The 15184-nt window shown below is 41.8% G+C and overlaps 1 protein-coding gene across 1 annotated transcript in view; it reads left to right on the forward strand.

The window, feature by feature from the left end:
- Positions 1-15184, forward strand: part of PLG (plasminogen) — a 115276-nt gene that overhangs the window by 5849 nt on the left and 94243 nt on the right. The window contains exons 4-6 of the mRNA XM_060205117.1: positions 3851-3986; positions 5909-6024; positions 11862-11957. Of these exons, the coding sequence (XP_060061100.1) occupies positions 3851-3986; positions 5909-6024; positions 11862-11957 (348 nt within the window). The remainder of the gene's footprint in view (positions 1-3850; positions 3987-5908; positions 6025-11861; positions 11958-15184) is intronic.

Below are 15184 nucleotides of genomic sequence, written 5' to 3' on the forward strand. Positions count from 1 at the left end.
CCTTCACCCCCTTCCCCTTCCTCCTCCTCCTCCTCCTCCGCCTCCTCCTCCTCCTCTTCTTCTTCTTCTTCTTCCTCTTCTTTTCACATCACCCTTTCTCCTCTGCAGACTTCCTTTTCTCCCTTTTATATCTTTAATTTATCAGATCAGAGGTTGGAGGGCCTATGGTACAGGAGAATGAAATTCTGGGTGGAGAAACCTTTGACATAAGGCAACATGAATTATTACTTCCCCTGTATGGCTTAATTTTCTCCATGGAAAAATGAGTTTATTGCATATACAAAATCAATTCTCACTCTGTAACACTGAAAACAAGATATTTATTCTATAATATAAAATAAGATGGAATATATGTAGTCTGTGACCTGCTTTCTTGTTCTGGAAGGTGATTTGGTCATTGAATCTTCACCATTGGACTAAAAAAATACAAAAATAAACAAACAAAAAATTGATTTTAATCCTCTGTCACATGTGGATGAGGACAGAGTCCTTATTCACATTTTTGAGCTCTTAAAAATATATATGTATATATATATTAAAAGGGTTAGTGTTTTACAGTGCGATCATAGACACAGACATACAATATCATTATGTGACAGGCCCCCAGTGTTTTTGTCTACCCTCCCTCCTTCCCTCCCTCCCCAGAATCCTTTCCTTTTTGAGATTTTAACTCACGTTTGACTTGTGGTCTATCTGTCCTTCTAAGTCTGAAGTTCTGTTTTTGATGCAGTTCCTTTTCCATAGTGCCCTTGAAATCCTGGAACGTAGGTTTCATTGTTTAGGAAAGGAGACAACCTGAATTCCTGTGGAAAGTGCATTTATCTTAGATGTGTGAGCATGTCCAATCAGGATGAAGACTGAGGGGAATGCACACCCCTTTTAACGTTGCCTGCTATGGGCTGGGCACTGGTGCAGCTGATTAAGTGCACAAGTTACCTTGTGAAAGGTCTCAGGTTCCAACCCCCCTCGGTCCCCACCTGTAGGGAAAAGCTTCATGAGTGGTGAAGTAGTGCTGCAGATAGCTCTCTCACTCTACCACCTCCTCAGGATTTCTCTCTGTCTCTATTCAATAAAATGAAGTAAAATAAAAAAAAAAAACCTCCTAATGTCTCTTCATGGCCTGTTACTATGGCCACTGACAAGAATAATGCAGTTTTCTAGGTGTTATAAATAACAAGAAATATCCTGATGTAAGTATTATGGACAGAAGTTTATAAATACAAGTTACTCTTTCTCAGCCAAAAGCCCCAAATAAGCTTTTTAAAATAAATACTTTTAGGGTTGTTTCTACCGGCAGCTCATCTTTTTTTTTCATTTCACACAGCTGTGGTCTGTGACGGAACCTTACTCACCACAGTATTGATCTATATTTGCATCTAATATGTCTGTGTCTATACCTGTGTGCGTCTCTGCCCTTCTTGAAATCAAGGTGCAGAGGATACTGCTCTTACCTGTGAAGTTATTCTTATATAAGGTGAATTAAGGCTGAGTTCTAGAGAATTCTCCACTCTCCGCCAGATTATAAATATTCTGATGGTGTCCTTAAAAACTTCTATTATTTTGAAAGGCCATTTGTAAATAGTTAACCAGAAAAATGGGGTTGCCTGTATTCTTAGTCTGAATAGTTGAGCAATTGTTCATTTTCAAGGTGATATAGAGGTACTTGGTTACATTAAACCCTGCTGGTTTATCAACCAACAAAAACAGTGGAGAAAAATAAAATGCAAGTCACAGTAAATATTTGCTTTTTTGCATATATATGTAATTTAATGAGAGATACACAGAGAAAGAAACCAGAGCACTACGTAGCTGTGACTTCTCATGGTGCTGTCACAGAAACTGGGACCTTCCCAAGCTTCAGGCGCGCGTGTCAGCCGCGCTGCCGTTGGGCTCTCTCCTCGGCCCTGGGTGTTCATCTCTTTATAGCAGAGTGTATGCCCGCTGCAAAGCAGCCTGCAAAGATTTCCTGTTAGCTGTGAAATAACCACGGTTATTTTACCACTGCCAGTTCTTGAGTCCGCTCTGCTGAAAACTTAGTCTTAGAACTTTTTACTATTACTGATTTAACATTAATTTACAAAGTTGTAGGATTGTAAGGGTCTAGACTCACAGCTACACACACACACACACACACACACACACACGCATGCGCGCACACACACACACACACACACACACACACACACGTCACTGAGCCCGCCACAAAAGTTGCTGTGCCATCAACCTTTGTTCCAATAACCCCCATAGTTTGGTTAGTACTTTCCTGACATTTCCGTTTGCTTGGATTAATAAACTATATTCCATATATGAGTGAAACTAGCCAATAGCATTTTTTCATACTTATTACATATAACATAATAACCTCTCCTTTCATGATTTTTTTCAGAAAAAATAAAGTCCCACATATTTATTTACTTTTTCAATTTTTTGAATTTTCTCATTGCCACCAGGGTTATTACTGGGACTCAGAACCCTCATAACAAATTCACCACTACTGGGTCCCATTTTCCTAACCCGTTTTATTTCACAAGACAGAGACAAATTGAGAGAGAAGGAGAAGACAGGGAGGAAGAGAGACAGAGACACCTTCAGCACTATTTTACACTGTAAAGCTTCTCATCGGCAGGTGGGGACTGGAGGCTTGAACCCTGGTCCTTGAGCATTGTAATGTATGTGTTCAGCTGAGTGTGTCACCACCCAGTCCCCCCAGATAGCATCTTTTAAAAACTGCGTGGTCATTTTGTATTGACTGTATTCCACAAACTCTCTATCCTGTCATCTTTTCATAAGCATTTAGACCGCCTCCATATTTTGATGGTAAGAATCGTGCAGTTGTCAACATGAAGCTGCATCTGTCCTTTCACTACCAATATTATGTGTGGGACTGCAGTGGCTTAGAATGTCTCTTCCTTCCCGAGCATCAGAAACTCTTCTTAATATCTAGCCTTCTGGGTCCAGGGGGTCAGAGCGTCAGTTTATACAATAGGCTTCCCTGACCGAGGTTCTTAGGCTCCAGGCTGCATCTCAGATACCACTGTGAGCCAGAGGAGGCGCCACTCTGGTTAAAAAAAGATAATAAAATAAATCTAACCTCTTGTCAAGAATGGCTTGATTCCTGAGAGCACATGCTTTTTCTCAGAGACACTTTTTACTGTCTGTTCTTGGACTCTGTGCCTGTATTTGAGGAAGTGTCTGTGGCTTGGTGTTAAGGAAGGGGGGTACTAAGAGTCATCCAGTCACATGCACTTAGTCAAGAATTGGTTTATCAAAATGGAAAATAGATCATAGGTAGATGTGTAGTAAGAACTTAGGGGGCTGGGTGGTGGCGCACCTGGTTGAGCATACATGTTGCAGTGTGTAAGGACCCAGGTTAGAGCCCTGGGTCCCCACCTGCAGGGGGAAAATTTAGCAAGTGGTGAATCAGTGTTGCAGATGTCTCTCTGTCTCTTTCCCTCTCTATCACCCTCTTCCCTCTTGATTTCTGGATGTCTCTATCCAATAAATAAATAAACATAATACAAAAATAAATAACTTAGAACTTTGGGGTAAAATCACAAGCTAACCATTGTCATATGTGACCAGCTGAACGAGAAGAGTAACAGTGGTTCTTGTACCCAGAGGGTTTTCTTAAGACGGTTTTGAAGGCTTGCACCTAAGAAGACAATTTCTGGAGAATGTCAACAGTTTCCAAGTACACAGAACTTAGAAGCTATTGTAGAGTAGACAGACCGATGCTTCCACATCCACCCCTCTTCCAGGGCATCTGTGCTTTCTGTCTTTCACAAAGTTTGTAATGTGCTTTCTTTTCCTCATTAAAAAAAAAAACAAAACTCGCCAACTTCTCACCCAGCCCATCAATGTCTGGAGGGAAATGGAGAAAACTATAAAGGGATAGTGTCCGTGACCACTTCTGGGCTTACCTGTCAAAACTGGAGTGGAAATAACCCTCATCATCACAGTTTCAACCCAGTAAAGCATCTCTCCAAGTAAGTCACACAGTTCTCTTTCCTCCTCTGTGACTATGCAGAGGAAACCCCACTAATTTGTACTTCTTTTCAGTTATCGTGGGAAAATGACATCCCTGGATCACAGCCTGTCTCTTCTCAGATGAGGGAGATAGGTCACTGAGCTTGCTCAAACTGGGAGAGACAGTGGGATTCTCAAGCAACAGCATCAGCTTCTTCTGAGACTTATAGACTTATCTACCTAGTACTCTCTTCTGGATCTCTTTACTCAGTCACTGGTGGTTGGCATAGGAAAAAAAAAAAGACTCCTAGGAGCTTGTGTTGGGGGTTATCAGAGTGGCAGATTTATTAGGTACGTAACCATGATAAGAACTAGGAAGCGAGAAAGCTGCCCAGCCCTGAGACAAGGGTGTAAGTACCAGCAAGACCAGTAACAGAGGGACCAGCCAAAGAGCCGGACTTCAGCCAGACGCTCCCTTCAGCGAGCTCTCACACCCACAGGCCCTTCTTTTTTTTTTTTTTTAATTTTTTTTTTTTTTAGCTTTTCACTCTCTTTCTTTTTTTTTTTTTTATTTTATTTAAGAAAGGATTAATTAACAAAACCATAGGGTAGGAGGGGTACAACTCCACACAATTCCCACCGCCCAATCTCCATATCCCACCCCCTCCCCTGATAGCTTTCCCATTCTCTATCCCTCTGGGAGCATGGACCCAGGGTCATTGAGGGTTGCAGAAGGTAGAAGGTCTGGCTTCTGTAATTGCTTCCTCGCTGAACATGGGCGTTGACTGGTCGGTCCATACTCCCAGTCTGCCTCTCTCTTTCCCTAGTAAGGTGTGTCTCTGGGGAAGCTGAGCTCCAGGACACATTGGTGGGGTCTTCAATCCAGGGAAGTCTGGCCGGCATCCTGATGACACCTGGAACCTGGTGACTGAAAAGAGAGTTAACATACAAAGCCAAACAAATTGTTGAGCAATCATGGACCCAAAGCTTGGAAAAGTGGAGAGGAAGTATTAGGGAGGTACTCACTGCAAACTCTAGTATACTTCTGCTTTCTTACTTTGGTGCCATACTCCAAACTCAGTCAATTTCTGCTTTGCGTTTCTACTTCTTTTTTTTTTTTTTACATGCATAACATTCCCCAGATTCCCATTTAGCAATACAACCCCCACTATTTCATTCATCATTTTTCATGGACCTGTATTCTCCCCACCCACCCACCCACCCCAGAGTCTTTTACTTTGGTGTAATACTCCAATTCCATTTCAGGTTCGACTTGTGTTTTCTTTTCTAATCTTGTTTTTTAACTTCGGCCACCCACAGGCCCTTCTGAGTTCATGTCCTGTGCTAGACTTCTGTCCTATGCTCGTGACATCAGCTAACAATGCCCACTTTGCCCAGCCTTCCCTAACAAGGTATACCCAATGGTTGTTCTAACTCAGTCACCAGACTGGAAAAGTTGCCGCTAAATTCACACTATAGTTTAAGAAAATTTTAATTCTAGGAGTAGAACACACACTTCTATGACTGGGAAGCATAAGCATTGGAGCAATTAGATAATATTCGTTTTGGTGAGTTGTCTTTACAACAGAAGTAGAGAGTCCAACACACAGTGTAAGGCTTATTTTCTTGAATCGATAGCACTGAGGATGTGTTTCAGTGTTTATACAAGAGAAGCATTAGTGATGTTGTTGTGTTAATGCTTTTGTAGTCTTACTCTTTTTAATTAAGATTCAGCTGAGTTCATTTGGTATAATTATCTGGTTTTGCTTGGGCTGGAATCCAGTGTCACTGTGAACCAACATACCAAAAGTAAGGTGTGACAAGCTCCCCAACATCGGCTGTACTAGTGGTGTCGTCATAAAGTGGAAGAATCAAAGACATTTCCAGTTAACTTAGCTTATGTGGAGGCTCTGACTAAGGCTCATTTTTTTTTTTTTTTCAGAGATCTGGTTAGAAACTACTGCCGTAACCCTGATGGATCTCATGCCCCGTGGTGCTTTACAACAAACCCTGCCGTGAGGCGGGAATACTGCACCATACCACCCTGTGAAGCTTCTGGTAAGAACTAGGATGAGAGCTTCCTGAGAGCCCCGCTGCTGTATTTGCTTTGCTCAATCTGTGGGATCACCTGCTAGTAGCTTTGCTGATACTCTCATTCTGTTCTGGTAAGAGCATGTGTTGTATGATTTCACAGATTTTCAGTAGGCGAGTTGGCTTCTGGGTTCAGGAGAGGATCGTCTGGGGTCATCCATGTGTTTTGGATATGAGTGTGTCTTCTAGTATTGTAGGGAAATGGTTCAGAGAGGTCACTTAGCACAAGGAGTTAGTGCTCCATGTCCCTTGGTGTCCTCTATGTGGAGAGCCCAGCTCTCTGGGGTCTGAAGGAGGGGAGGGAGTTGAAACACTTAGGCAAAGAACCTTGGAACCATCTAGGGACTGGAACATCAAGCACATTAATTGGGATGTTTTTATATAGTAATTTTTGACCCACTTCCTCAGGAATCTGGATTTGTCACCCAATTATGTGATTATTTGTCCTTTTGATGTGTGTCAGTCCCTTCCTCTAATCTAGTCTGGGAGAATGTCAGGAGTAACTAGTGGCTTTCACAGCACGCGCGCTGAGAGCTTTCTTCAGAGAGCTCTTTCGCAGAAAATATTCACCTTTAGGTCACGTAGCAAGAATAGAGGATTGCCTCTGAGATCTGTGCAGCATGTACCACTGTAAGGTTTACCTCAGAATGCTGTTTGAAGAGGTTGTCCACTATTTCTCTCCTTAGATCGGCATGGCCTGGTCTCCTATATCCATGGTTTAATGTCACTGGTTCTAGTGAACGTATTAGAAACAAGATGATTGATCCTATATTAACTGTGCGACATCTATTTCTTTTTTAAAAACAAATTTTAGGGGGGTCGGGCGGTGGCGCAGTGGGTTAAGCGCATGTGGCGCAAAGCGCAGGGACCGGCGTAAGGATCCCGGTTCGAGCCCCCGGCTCCCCACCCGCAGGGGAGTCGCTTCACAGGCGGTGAAGCAGGTCTGCAGGTGTCTGTCTTTCTCTCCCCTTCACTGTCTTCCCCTCCTCTCTCCATTTCTCTCTGTCCTAGCCAACAACGAATTGCGTCAACAAGGGCAACAAAAGGGGGAAAAAAAATGGCCTCCAGGAGCGGTGGATTCATGGTGCAGGCACCGAGCCCAGCAATAACCCTGGAGGAGGGAAAAAAAAAAAAAAAGAATAAAAAAATAAATAAATAAAAAAATAAAAACAAATTTTATTGGCGGCGGGTTAATGATTTACAGTAAATGCAGTTGTTGTTACATGTGTAACATTTCTGTTTTCTACTAGATATTCATTCTTATCCCCAGCGCAGGTCCTTCTCCACCATCAGCCCCAGGACCTGAAAGCCCTCTGACCCCCCCAGAGTCCTATACTTTGGTGCAAGATACCAAACCCAGTTCAAGTTCTGCTCTGTGTTTCTCTTTCTGTTTTTATTTCTCAACTTCTGTCCTTAAGTGAGATCATCCCATATGTATCTTACTCTTTCTGGCTGATCTCACTTCACATGATTCCTTCAAGCTCCATCCAAGATGATATGAAGAAGAATTCATTGTTTTTACCAGCTGAATAGTATTCCATTGTGTATAAAAGCCACAAGTTTCTCAGGCACTTATCTGTTATTGGACTCCTAGGTTGCTTTCAGGTTTTAGCTATTACAGGTTGTGCTACTATGAACATAGGCATACACAGGTCATTTTGGATGGGTGTGTTTGACTCTTTAGGATGTATCCCTAGGATAGGAATTTCCACGTCATAGGGAAACTCTATTCCTTCCCTTCTTTTTAAAAAATATTTGTTTATTCCCTTTTTAAAAATTTATTTCTTTATTGGGGAATTAATGTTTTATATTCAACAGTAAATACAATAGTTTTTAAATATTTTTTTAATATTTATTTTATTTATTTATTCCCTTTTGTTGTCCTTGTTGTTTTATTGTTGTAGTTATTATTGTTGTTGTTACTGATGTTGTTGTTGTTGGATAGGACAGAGATAAATGGAGAGAGGAGGGGAAGACAGAGAGGGGGAGAGAAAGACAGACACCTGCAGACCTGTTTCACCACCTGTGAAGTGACTCCCCTGCAGGTGGTGAGCTGGGGCTTGAACCGGGATCCTTATGCAGGTCCTTGTGCTTTGCGCCATGTGCGCTTAATTGGCTGTGCTACCACCCTACTCCCCATTCCTACCCTTCTTTCTTCTTTTTTTTTTTTTTGAGCTGTAGGCAGTATCTCTTTATTCATGCAGGACGCAGCACAATCTAAGACAGGCTAAGCTAAACTCAAGTTAAAGTACTGTAAAACTCACAATGCTGTCTTTATATATACTTGCCAAGTAGGGTGGAAACAGGATGTGACATAGAGAGGGTGGAGAGAAAAGTGACTGGTGAAAATCAGAGTGTGACAAAGAGGGGGCAGATTAGGCGAGAATCCTATCACTGAACCACAAATGCCCTGGAGGGAGGGTGGAACTTGTTAACAGTGGTTATGTAAATAGAATGAAGTGGTTATGTAAATAGAATAGTGTTAAGCAGGGGGGATTTAAACCAAATGAAACAGAAGGGGTCTCATGCATACCAACACTCTACCCTACCCCACCCCACTCCACTCCACTCCACTCCACTCCACTCCACTCCACTCCACTCCACTCCACTCCACTCCACTCCACTCCACTCCACTCCCCTGGTCCCCACCTGCAGGGGTGAAGCTTCCTGAGTGTTGGAGCAGGGCTGCAGGGGTCTCTCTCTCTCTCTCTCCCTCTCTCTCTTTCTCTCTTTCTCTGCCTCACACTATTTTTCTCTAGTCCCTCTACCCACTGTAGATTTTCCTCTCAAGACATTCCTACCCTTCTAAGAGTTCTCCAGTCTGCTCTTCACAAGGGTTGCACCAATTTATATTCCCACCAGCAGTGCAGAAGGGTTCCATTGCCCCCACAATATCTCCAGCATTTGTTGTTGCTTCTTATGGGGTAAGAATATGACATATGATATATGATATATGACGTTCTTATGACATTCTTATGGGGTAAAATAGTATTTCACTGTTGTCTTTATTTGCATTTCTCTGACAATCAATGACTTGGAACATCTTTTTCCTGTCTTCTGACCTTTTGGATTTCTTCTGTTGTGAAGATTATGTTCATATCCTCTCTCCATTTTGGGGTGGAGCCATTTATTTTTGTTGTTGTTGTACTGAGTTTGGTGACCTCTTTATAGATTTAGGTTATTAGCCTTTCGTCTGATGTATGGCATTAAAGATCTTCTCCCATTCTGTAAGGAGTCTCTTTGTTTTGGTGATGGTTTCTTTTGCTGTGCAGAACTTTTCAATTGATATAGTCCCATTATTTTATTTTTGTTTTTGTCTTCCTTGCCATGGGATTTGAATCATTGAAGATGCCTATAAAATTTAGATGGAATAGAGTTCTGCCAATATTTTCCTCTAAGTATTTGATAGTTTCTGGTCTAACATTCTTTTGGAGTTTAGTTTTGTGTGTGGTGGAATGTTCCATTCGTCTGCATGTTTCAATCCAATTTTCCTAACACCATTTGTTGAAGAGACTCCTTTCTCCATTTAATAGTTTCGGCCTACTTGTCAAAAATTAGATGTCCATAGGTGTGTGTGTGTGTGGGGGATTATTTCTTTGTTCTCATTCATATGCCACTAGTTAGTATGTGTACTTTTATTCTAATACCAGGCAGTTTTGCTTACAATGGCCATATAATATAGCTTGTAATCTGGGATTGTGATGCCTTCAGTTCTGTTCTTTTTTCTCAAGATTTCTTTGGTGAGTCTAGATATATTCTAGATCCAGATAAGCATTCATATGTTTTTTCTAGTCTGTTAAAAACTTGGTGGAATCCTAATGAAGATTGCATTAAGTATGAATATGGCTCTGGGTAAAATATTGATTTTGATTATGTTAACTCTTTAAATTCATGAACATAGGATATCTTACTTCTTTGTATCCTTCCTTAAATAATGACTCACAATTTTGGGTATACAAGTCTTTCACTTCTTAAAAAAATTTTTTTTTTTATACCAGAACACTGCTCAGCTCTGACTTATGGTGATGTGGGGGATTGAACCTGGGACTTTGGAGCCTTAGGCATGAAAGTCTGTTTGCAGAATGTGAGTTCAGACCTACAGGGATGCCGTGGCCACATAGGCTCCTATGCTGAATATGGGGTCAAGATCAAATTGATAGGGTTTTCTATCTTTCCCTAGTGGGGCAGGGCTCTGGGGGAGGCAAGGTCCCAGGATACAGTGGTGGGGTTGTCTGCCCAGGGAAGTCAGGTTGGCATCATGGTAGCATCTGGAACCTGGTGGCTCAAAAAGAGTTCATATATAAATCACAACAAATTGTTGACTAGTTAGGAACCTAAAGGCAAGAATATAGCAGATGAAGATTTGGGGTCTCTGTTCTGGAAAAAGCTAGTAGGTCTATTTTAGTCATATTCCAAGGGGCCCATGACTTTACTAGTTTTTGCCTGGATCTGACAGCTCACATGCAGGTGGACCCAAGATATTGTCTGGGGAGATGGTGTCATAGTTGGAAAAAGGACTAGAAAGCTGGGTTAGGGAAGAGAGTAGCTCCCAAATATGGGAAAAGTATATAAATATTGTTGACTATGAACCCCATTGTTTTGATCTTGGTCCCATATTCAGCACAGGAGCCTATGTGGCCTCATCATCCCTGTAGGTCAAAGCTCACATTCTGTGGTCATGAGTAGGAACGTTCCAGGCTGCACTAATTTCAGGACCCATCTTCCTCAGGTAGTAGGTAGAGTAAGTTGTCCAACCTCCCTTCAAAGAATGGAACCTTGCCTACCATTGTTGATCCACATTGAGGGCAAGGTCCTATAGGGGCCCACAAAGGGGTCCATTATGTTGTTCCTAATGGAGATGCCCAATGACAGTGGTGAGATGAATCTGTTAGATCTTTAGGCCCATCATGTCTGTGTGGGAATCCCAGGACTCCCTGACTAGGGCCTAAGGTGATGGGTGGCCTGGTAGTGACCGAAGAGCCATCATTAAAGTGTGCAGGTCTCTTGACCTTATCCAGCTTTTGTAGTCCTTACTTTGTCTGACTGGGTTAGCTCTGGAGTAAGTGAGGAAGTGGAATAGGAAGTAGGTGAGGACAGTATCTAGGTCTAAGTAGAAACTATTTGATTAGGCACTTTATGGGGTCTTCTTTAGTCTTTCTACTTGCTTGCTGTATTTATTGACTCACTGCAAACGATTGTGTGCTTTTGGTTTAAAGTATCTATTTCCCCCTAACTTATGGGTACATGGATATACAATATTTTTAATACACTGTTGTAGCTGATTGCCTAGGGTTTTGTTCAATATTTTAATATCTATGTTCATCAGATAGATTGGTATGTAGTTTCGTTGTTGTTATGTCTCTGCCTGTTGTTATGTCTCTGCCTTCTAATGGGAAAATTCAGACCATTGGCACTTATTGATGTTATGGATGTAAGATATTTCTTTTTTTTAATATATGTATTTATTTATTTTCCCTTTTGTGGCCCTTGTTGTTTATCATTGTTGTTGCTGTTGTTGTTGGATAGGACAGAGAGAAATGGAGAGAGGAGAAGACTGAGGGGGAGAGAAAGACAGACACCTGCAGACCTGCTTCACCGACTATGAAGCGACCCCCCTGCAGGTGGGGAGCTGGGGTCTCGAACCGGGATCCTTATAGCAGTCCTTACGCTTTGCACCACATGTGCTTAACCTGCTGTGCTACACTCGACTCCCGGATTTAAGATATTTCAATGCTATTATTCTAAACTTGTCTTGAGTGTTCTAATGTATTCCATGTTTTTGGCGATGTTTTTATTGTCTATAGGTGCACTTTCTAACTCAACTAGTAATAGCAAAGAGGGTGACCTGAGAAAGCAACAATATAAGACTAAGGTCACTCAAGGAATCCACAAAGCCACAGGTGAGTGTGAATACATTGTGCCTCATGGACAGAGGGACGTAAGAAGAGATTCCTGGGGCTACAAGTCTGTACCTACTTGGGAGTGGCTGATAGCAGTCCGGCAGTCTGCCAGTTGAAACACCACATCTGGTCTGAGTTTTGTCAACAAAAAGACCACCGAAGGGAGAAATTAAGCCTTACCAACTTGCAACGGTGGGTCTCCACTGGAACAGCAGCAAGGGGGCTGGAACAGCAGCGAGGAAGCCCTGTACTGACACTGGGGGGCAGAGAGCTGCCTGAGTGCCTCAGGAGAAGAGCTGCACTCCTGGTGGTGAGGAGGAGTAACTAGATAGTAGATGTTTCACATTGCCCTTGTGATAAACAGGAAAACCGGTACAACTATATATATTGATATAGATGCTCATTTTTTTTTATGGCTTGGCCTTCTCTTTCTTTTTTTATTAATTTTTAAAAACATTTTTAAAAATACTTTTATGGTTATTTATTTATTCCCTTTTGTTTCCCTTATTATTTTATTGTTGTAGTTATTATTGTTGTTGTTATTGATGTGGTCGTTGTTGGATAGGACAGAGAGAAATGGAGAGAGGAGGGGAAGACAGAGAGGGGGAGAGAAAGACAGACACCAGCAGACCTGCTTCACCGCCTGTGAAGCGACTCCCCTGCAGGTGGGGAGCCGGGGGCTCAAACCGGGATCCTTACGCCAGTCCTTGTGCTTTGCGCCACGTGTGCTTAACCCGCTGCACTACCACCTGCCTTCCGACAAGACTGTACCTATCTAGAGAGACCATTCAGTGAGTTTTCGAGACCCAGTACAATGAAATTGCATAACAGGATTTCTAGCCCAAGACTTAGAAGTCCCAGGATTACTCCCCTGTGTCACCATAAGCCTGAAATGAGCAGTATTTTGATCAGAAGAATTTCTTATTTGCAAAATTTAATAAGTAAATTATAATTAAGGTTTTGTGACTTTTTAATCTTTTACAATATAAAGTGTTAAGACTTTGTCTCCACTGAAGAAGGTTATATGGAACTTTGGTGGTGGATGTAGTATGGAACTATACATTGTAACCTCATAATCCTGTAACAAACTATTAATAACAAATATATATTTTTAAATTTTTATTTATAAAAAGGAAACTTTGACAAAAACCATAGGATTAGAGGGGAACAACTCCACACAGTTCCTACCACCAAAACTCCATACTCCATCCCCTTCCCTGATAGCTTTCCTATTCTTATCTTTCTGAGAGGATGGACCCAGGGTCATTATGAGGTGCAGAAGGTGGAAGGTCTGGCTTCTGTAATTGCTTCCCTGCTCAACATGGGCATTGGCAAGTCAATACATACTCCCAGCCTGTCTCTCTCTTTCCCTAGTGAGGCAGGGCTCTGGGGAAGCGGGGCTCCAGGACACATTGGTGGGGTCATCTGCCCAGGGAAGTCCAGTTGGTGTCATGTTAGCATCTGGAACCTGGTGCCTGAAAAGAGAATTAACATATAAAGCCAAACAAATTTTTGACTAATCAGGAACCTAAAGGCTGGAATAGTGCAGATGAAGATTTGGGGGTCTCCGTTTTTAAAATAGCTAGTAGGTCTATTTTAGTTATATTCCAAAGGGCCCATGACTATACTAGTTCTTCCTGAGCCTGACATCTGATATGTAGGTGGACCCAAGTTATTGTTTGGGGAGATGATGTCATGGCTGGAAAAAGGGCTAGAAAGCTTGATTAGGGAAGAGAGTAGCTCCCTAATATGGGAAAGGTGTATAAATATTGTTGACTGTAAACCCCATTGATTTGATCTGGGGCCCATATTCAGCTTAGGAGCCTGTGTGACCTCTGCATCCCTATAGGTCTGAGTTTGCATTTTGTGGTCATAAGTGGAAACATTCCCAGCTGCCCCAATTTCAGGACCCATCTTCCTCAGGTGTAGCATAGAGTATGTTGTCCAGCCTCCCTTCGGAGGGTGGAATATTCTCTACTGTTGTTGATCCACATTGAGGGCAAGGTCCTATGGGGGGGCCACAAAGGGGTTCATTGTGTTGTTCCTGATGGAAATGACCAGTGACAACGGAGAAGGGATTTATTCGAGGTCTAGGCCCATCATGTTTGTGTGGGGATCTCAGAACTCCCCAACTAGGGCCCCAGCTGAGTCATCATGAAAATATGCCTGTCTCTTGCCCTTATTCAGATTTTGTAGTCCTTACTTTGCTAAGGTTAGCTTTGGAGTGACTGAAGGAAGTGTCATGGGAAGTAGGTGAAGAAGGTATCTGTGTCTAAGTAGAAACTATTTCATTGGGAACTTGATGGTGTCTTTTTTTAGTCTTTCTACTTGCTTGCTTCATTTCTTTTTTTTTCTTTTTTTAATATTTATTTTATTTATTTATTCCCTTTTGTTGCCCTTGTTGTTGCTTCATTTATTGACTCACTGCAGACTATTATGTACTTTTGCTGTCAGGTCTATATTTTGCCCTAGTTTATGGATACATGTGAACATATGCTCTATCTCATGAAACCTGGTCTATATCTAGGTTTTGGGGCTTTGCTAGGAAATGAACCACCTGAAATAGAATTAGAGAATCCTATGAGAAAGGAAAGGTCTCACCCAAGTAATGAGGCTGAAGGATTGACATTCCATGCCTGCTGTCTCTGCACACAGTCTGAAGTGAAGCATGCTGAGGTGGCACTCATTGCATTGATTAGGTTGTGATCAACAGATTGATTAGGTTGTGTCATTTGGTATGAACTGAGAGAAGCATGTAGGGAACTGAGCCCCACCCTAGAGGTTCCAGGATTGAGGGAAATATAGGTTCTATAGCGGAAGCGGGAGATTCCTGCTGTCTTAGAGTTTAAGAAGGCAATAGATAGTTATTGCTATAATCAAATTATCTGGCAATTGGGTTAACTTTGTTAGGATTTGCTGAATCATACAGTACATCACCATAATTTATGTCCTTTAACATTATCTATATATAGCTGTGTCTTATAAAGTAACGCCATCAGTTGCTTCTGTTTTCCCTGGTCTAAGCTTTTAGGAGACTCAACATTTTAAAGAAAAAGTCATTATTAGAAATGTATTAACAATTTGAGACCACTGTTAAAATTCAGTCTGATTACACAATTGAAGTCTTAAGTACTTAGGCTGAAGGAGCATATACTCAGCCTATGTTTTGTACATTAAAGAGTTTGAGACATTCAATCAGTTCCCCCCTCGCATATTAATTAAATAGT

This window comes from Erinaceus europaeus, chromosome 13 (assembly GCF_950295315.1).
Source record: "Erinaceus europaeus chromosome 13, mEriEur2.1, whole genome shotgun sequence".
NCBI lineage: Eukaryota > Metazoa > Chordata > Mammalia > Eulipotyphla > Erinaceidae > Erinaceus > Erinaceus europaeus.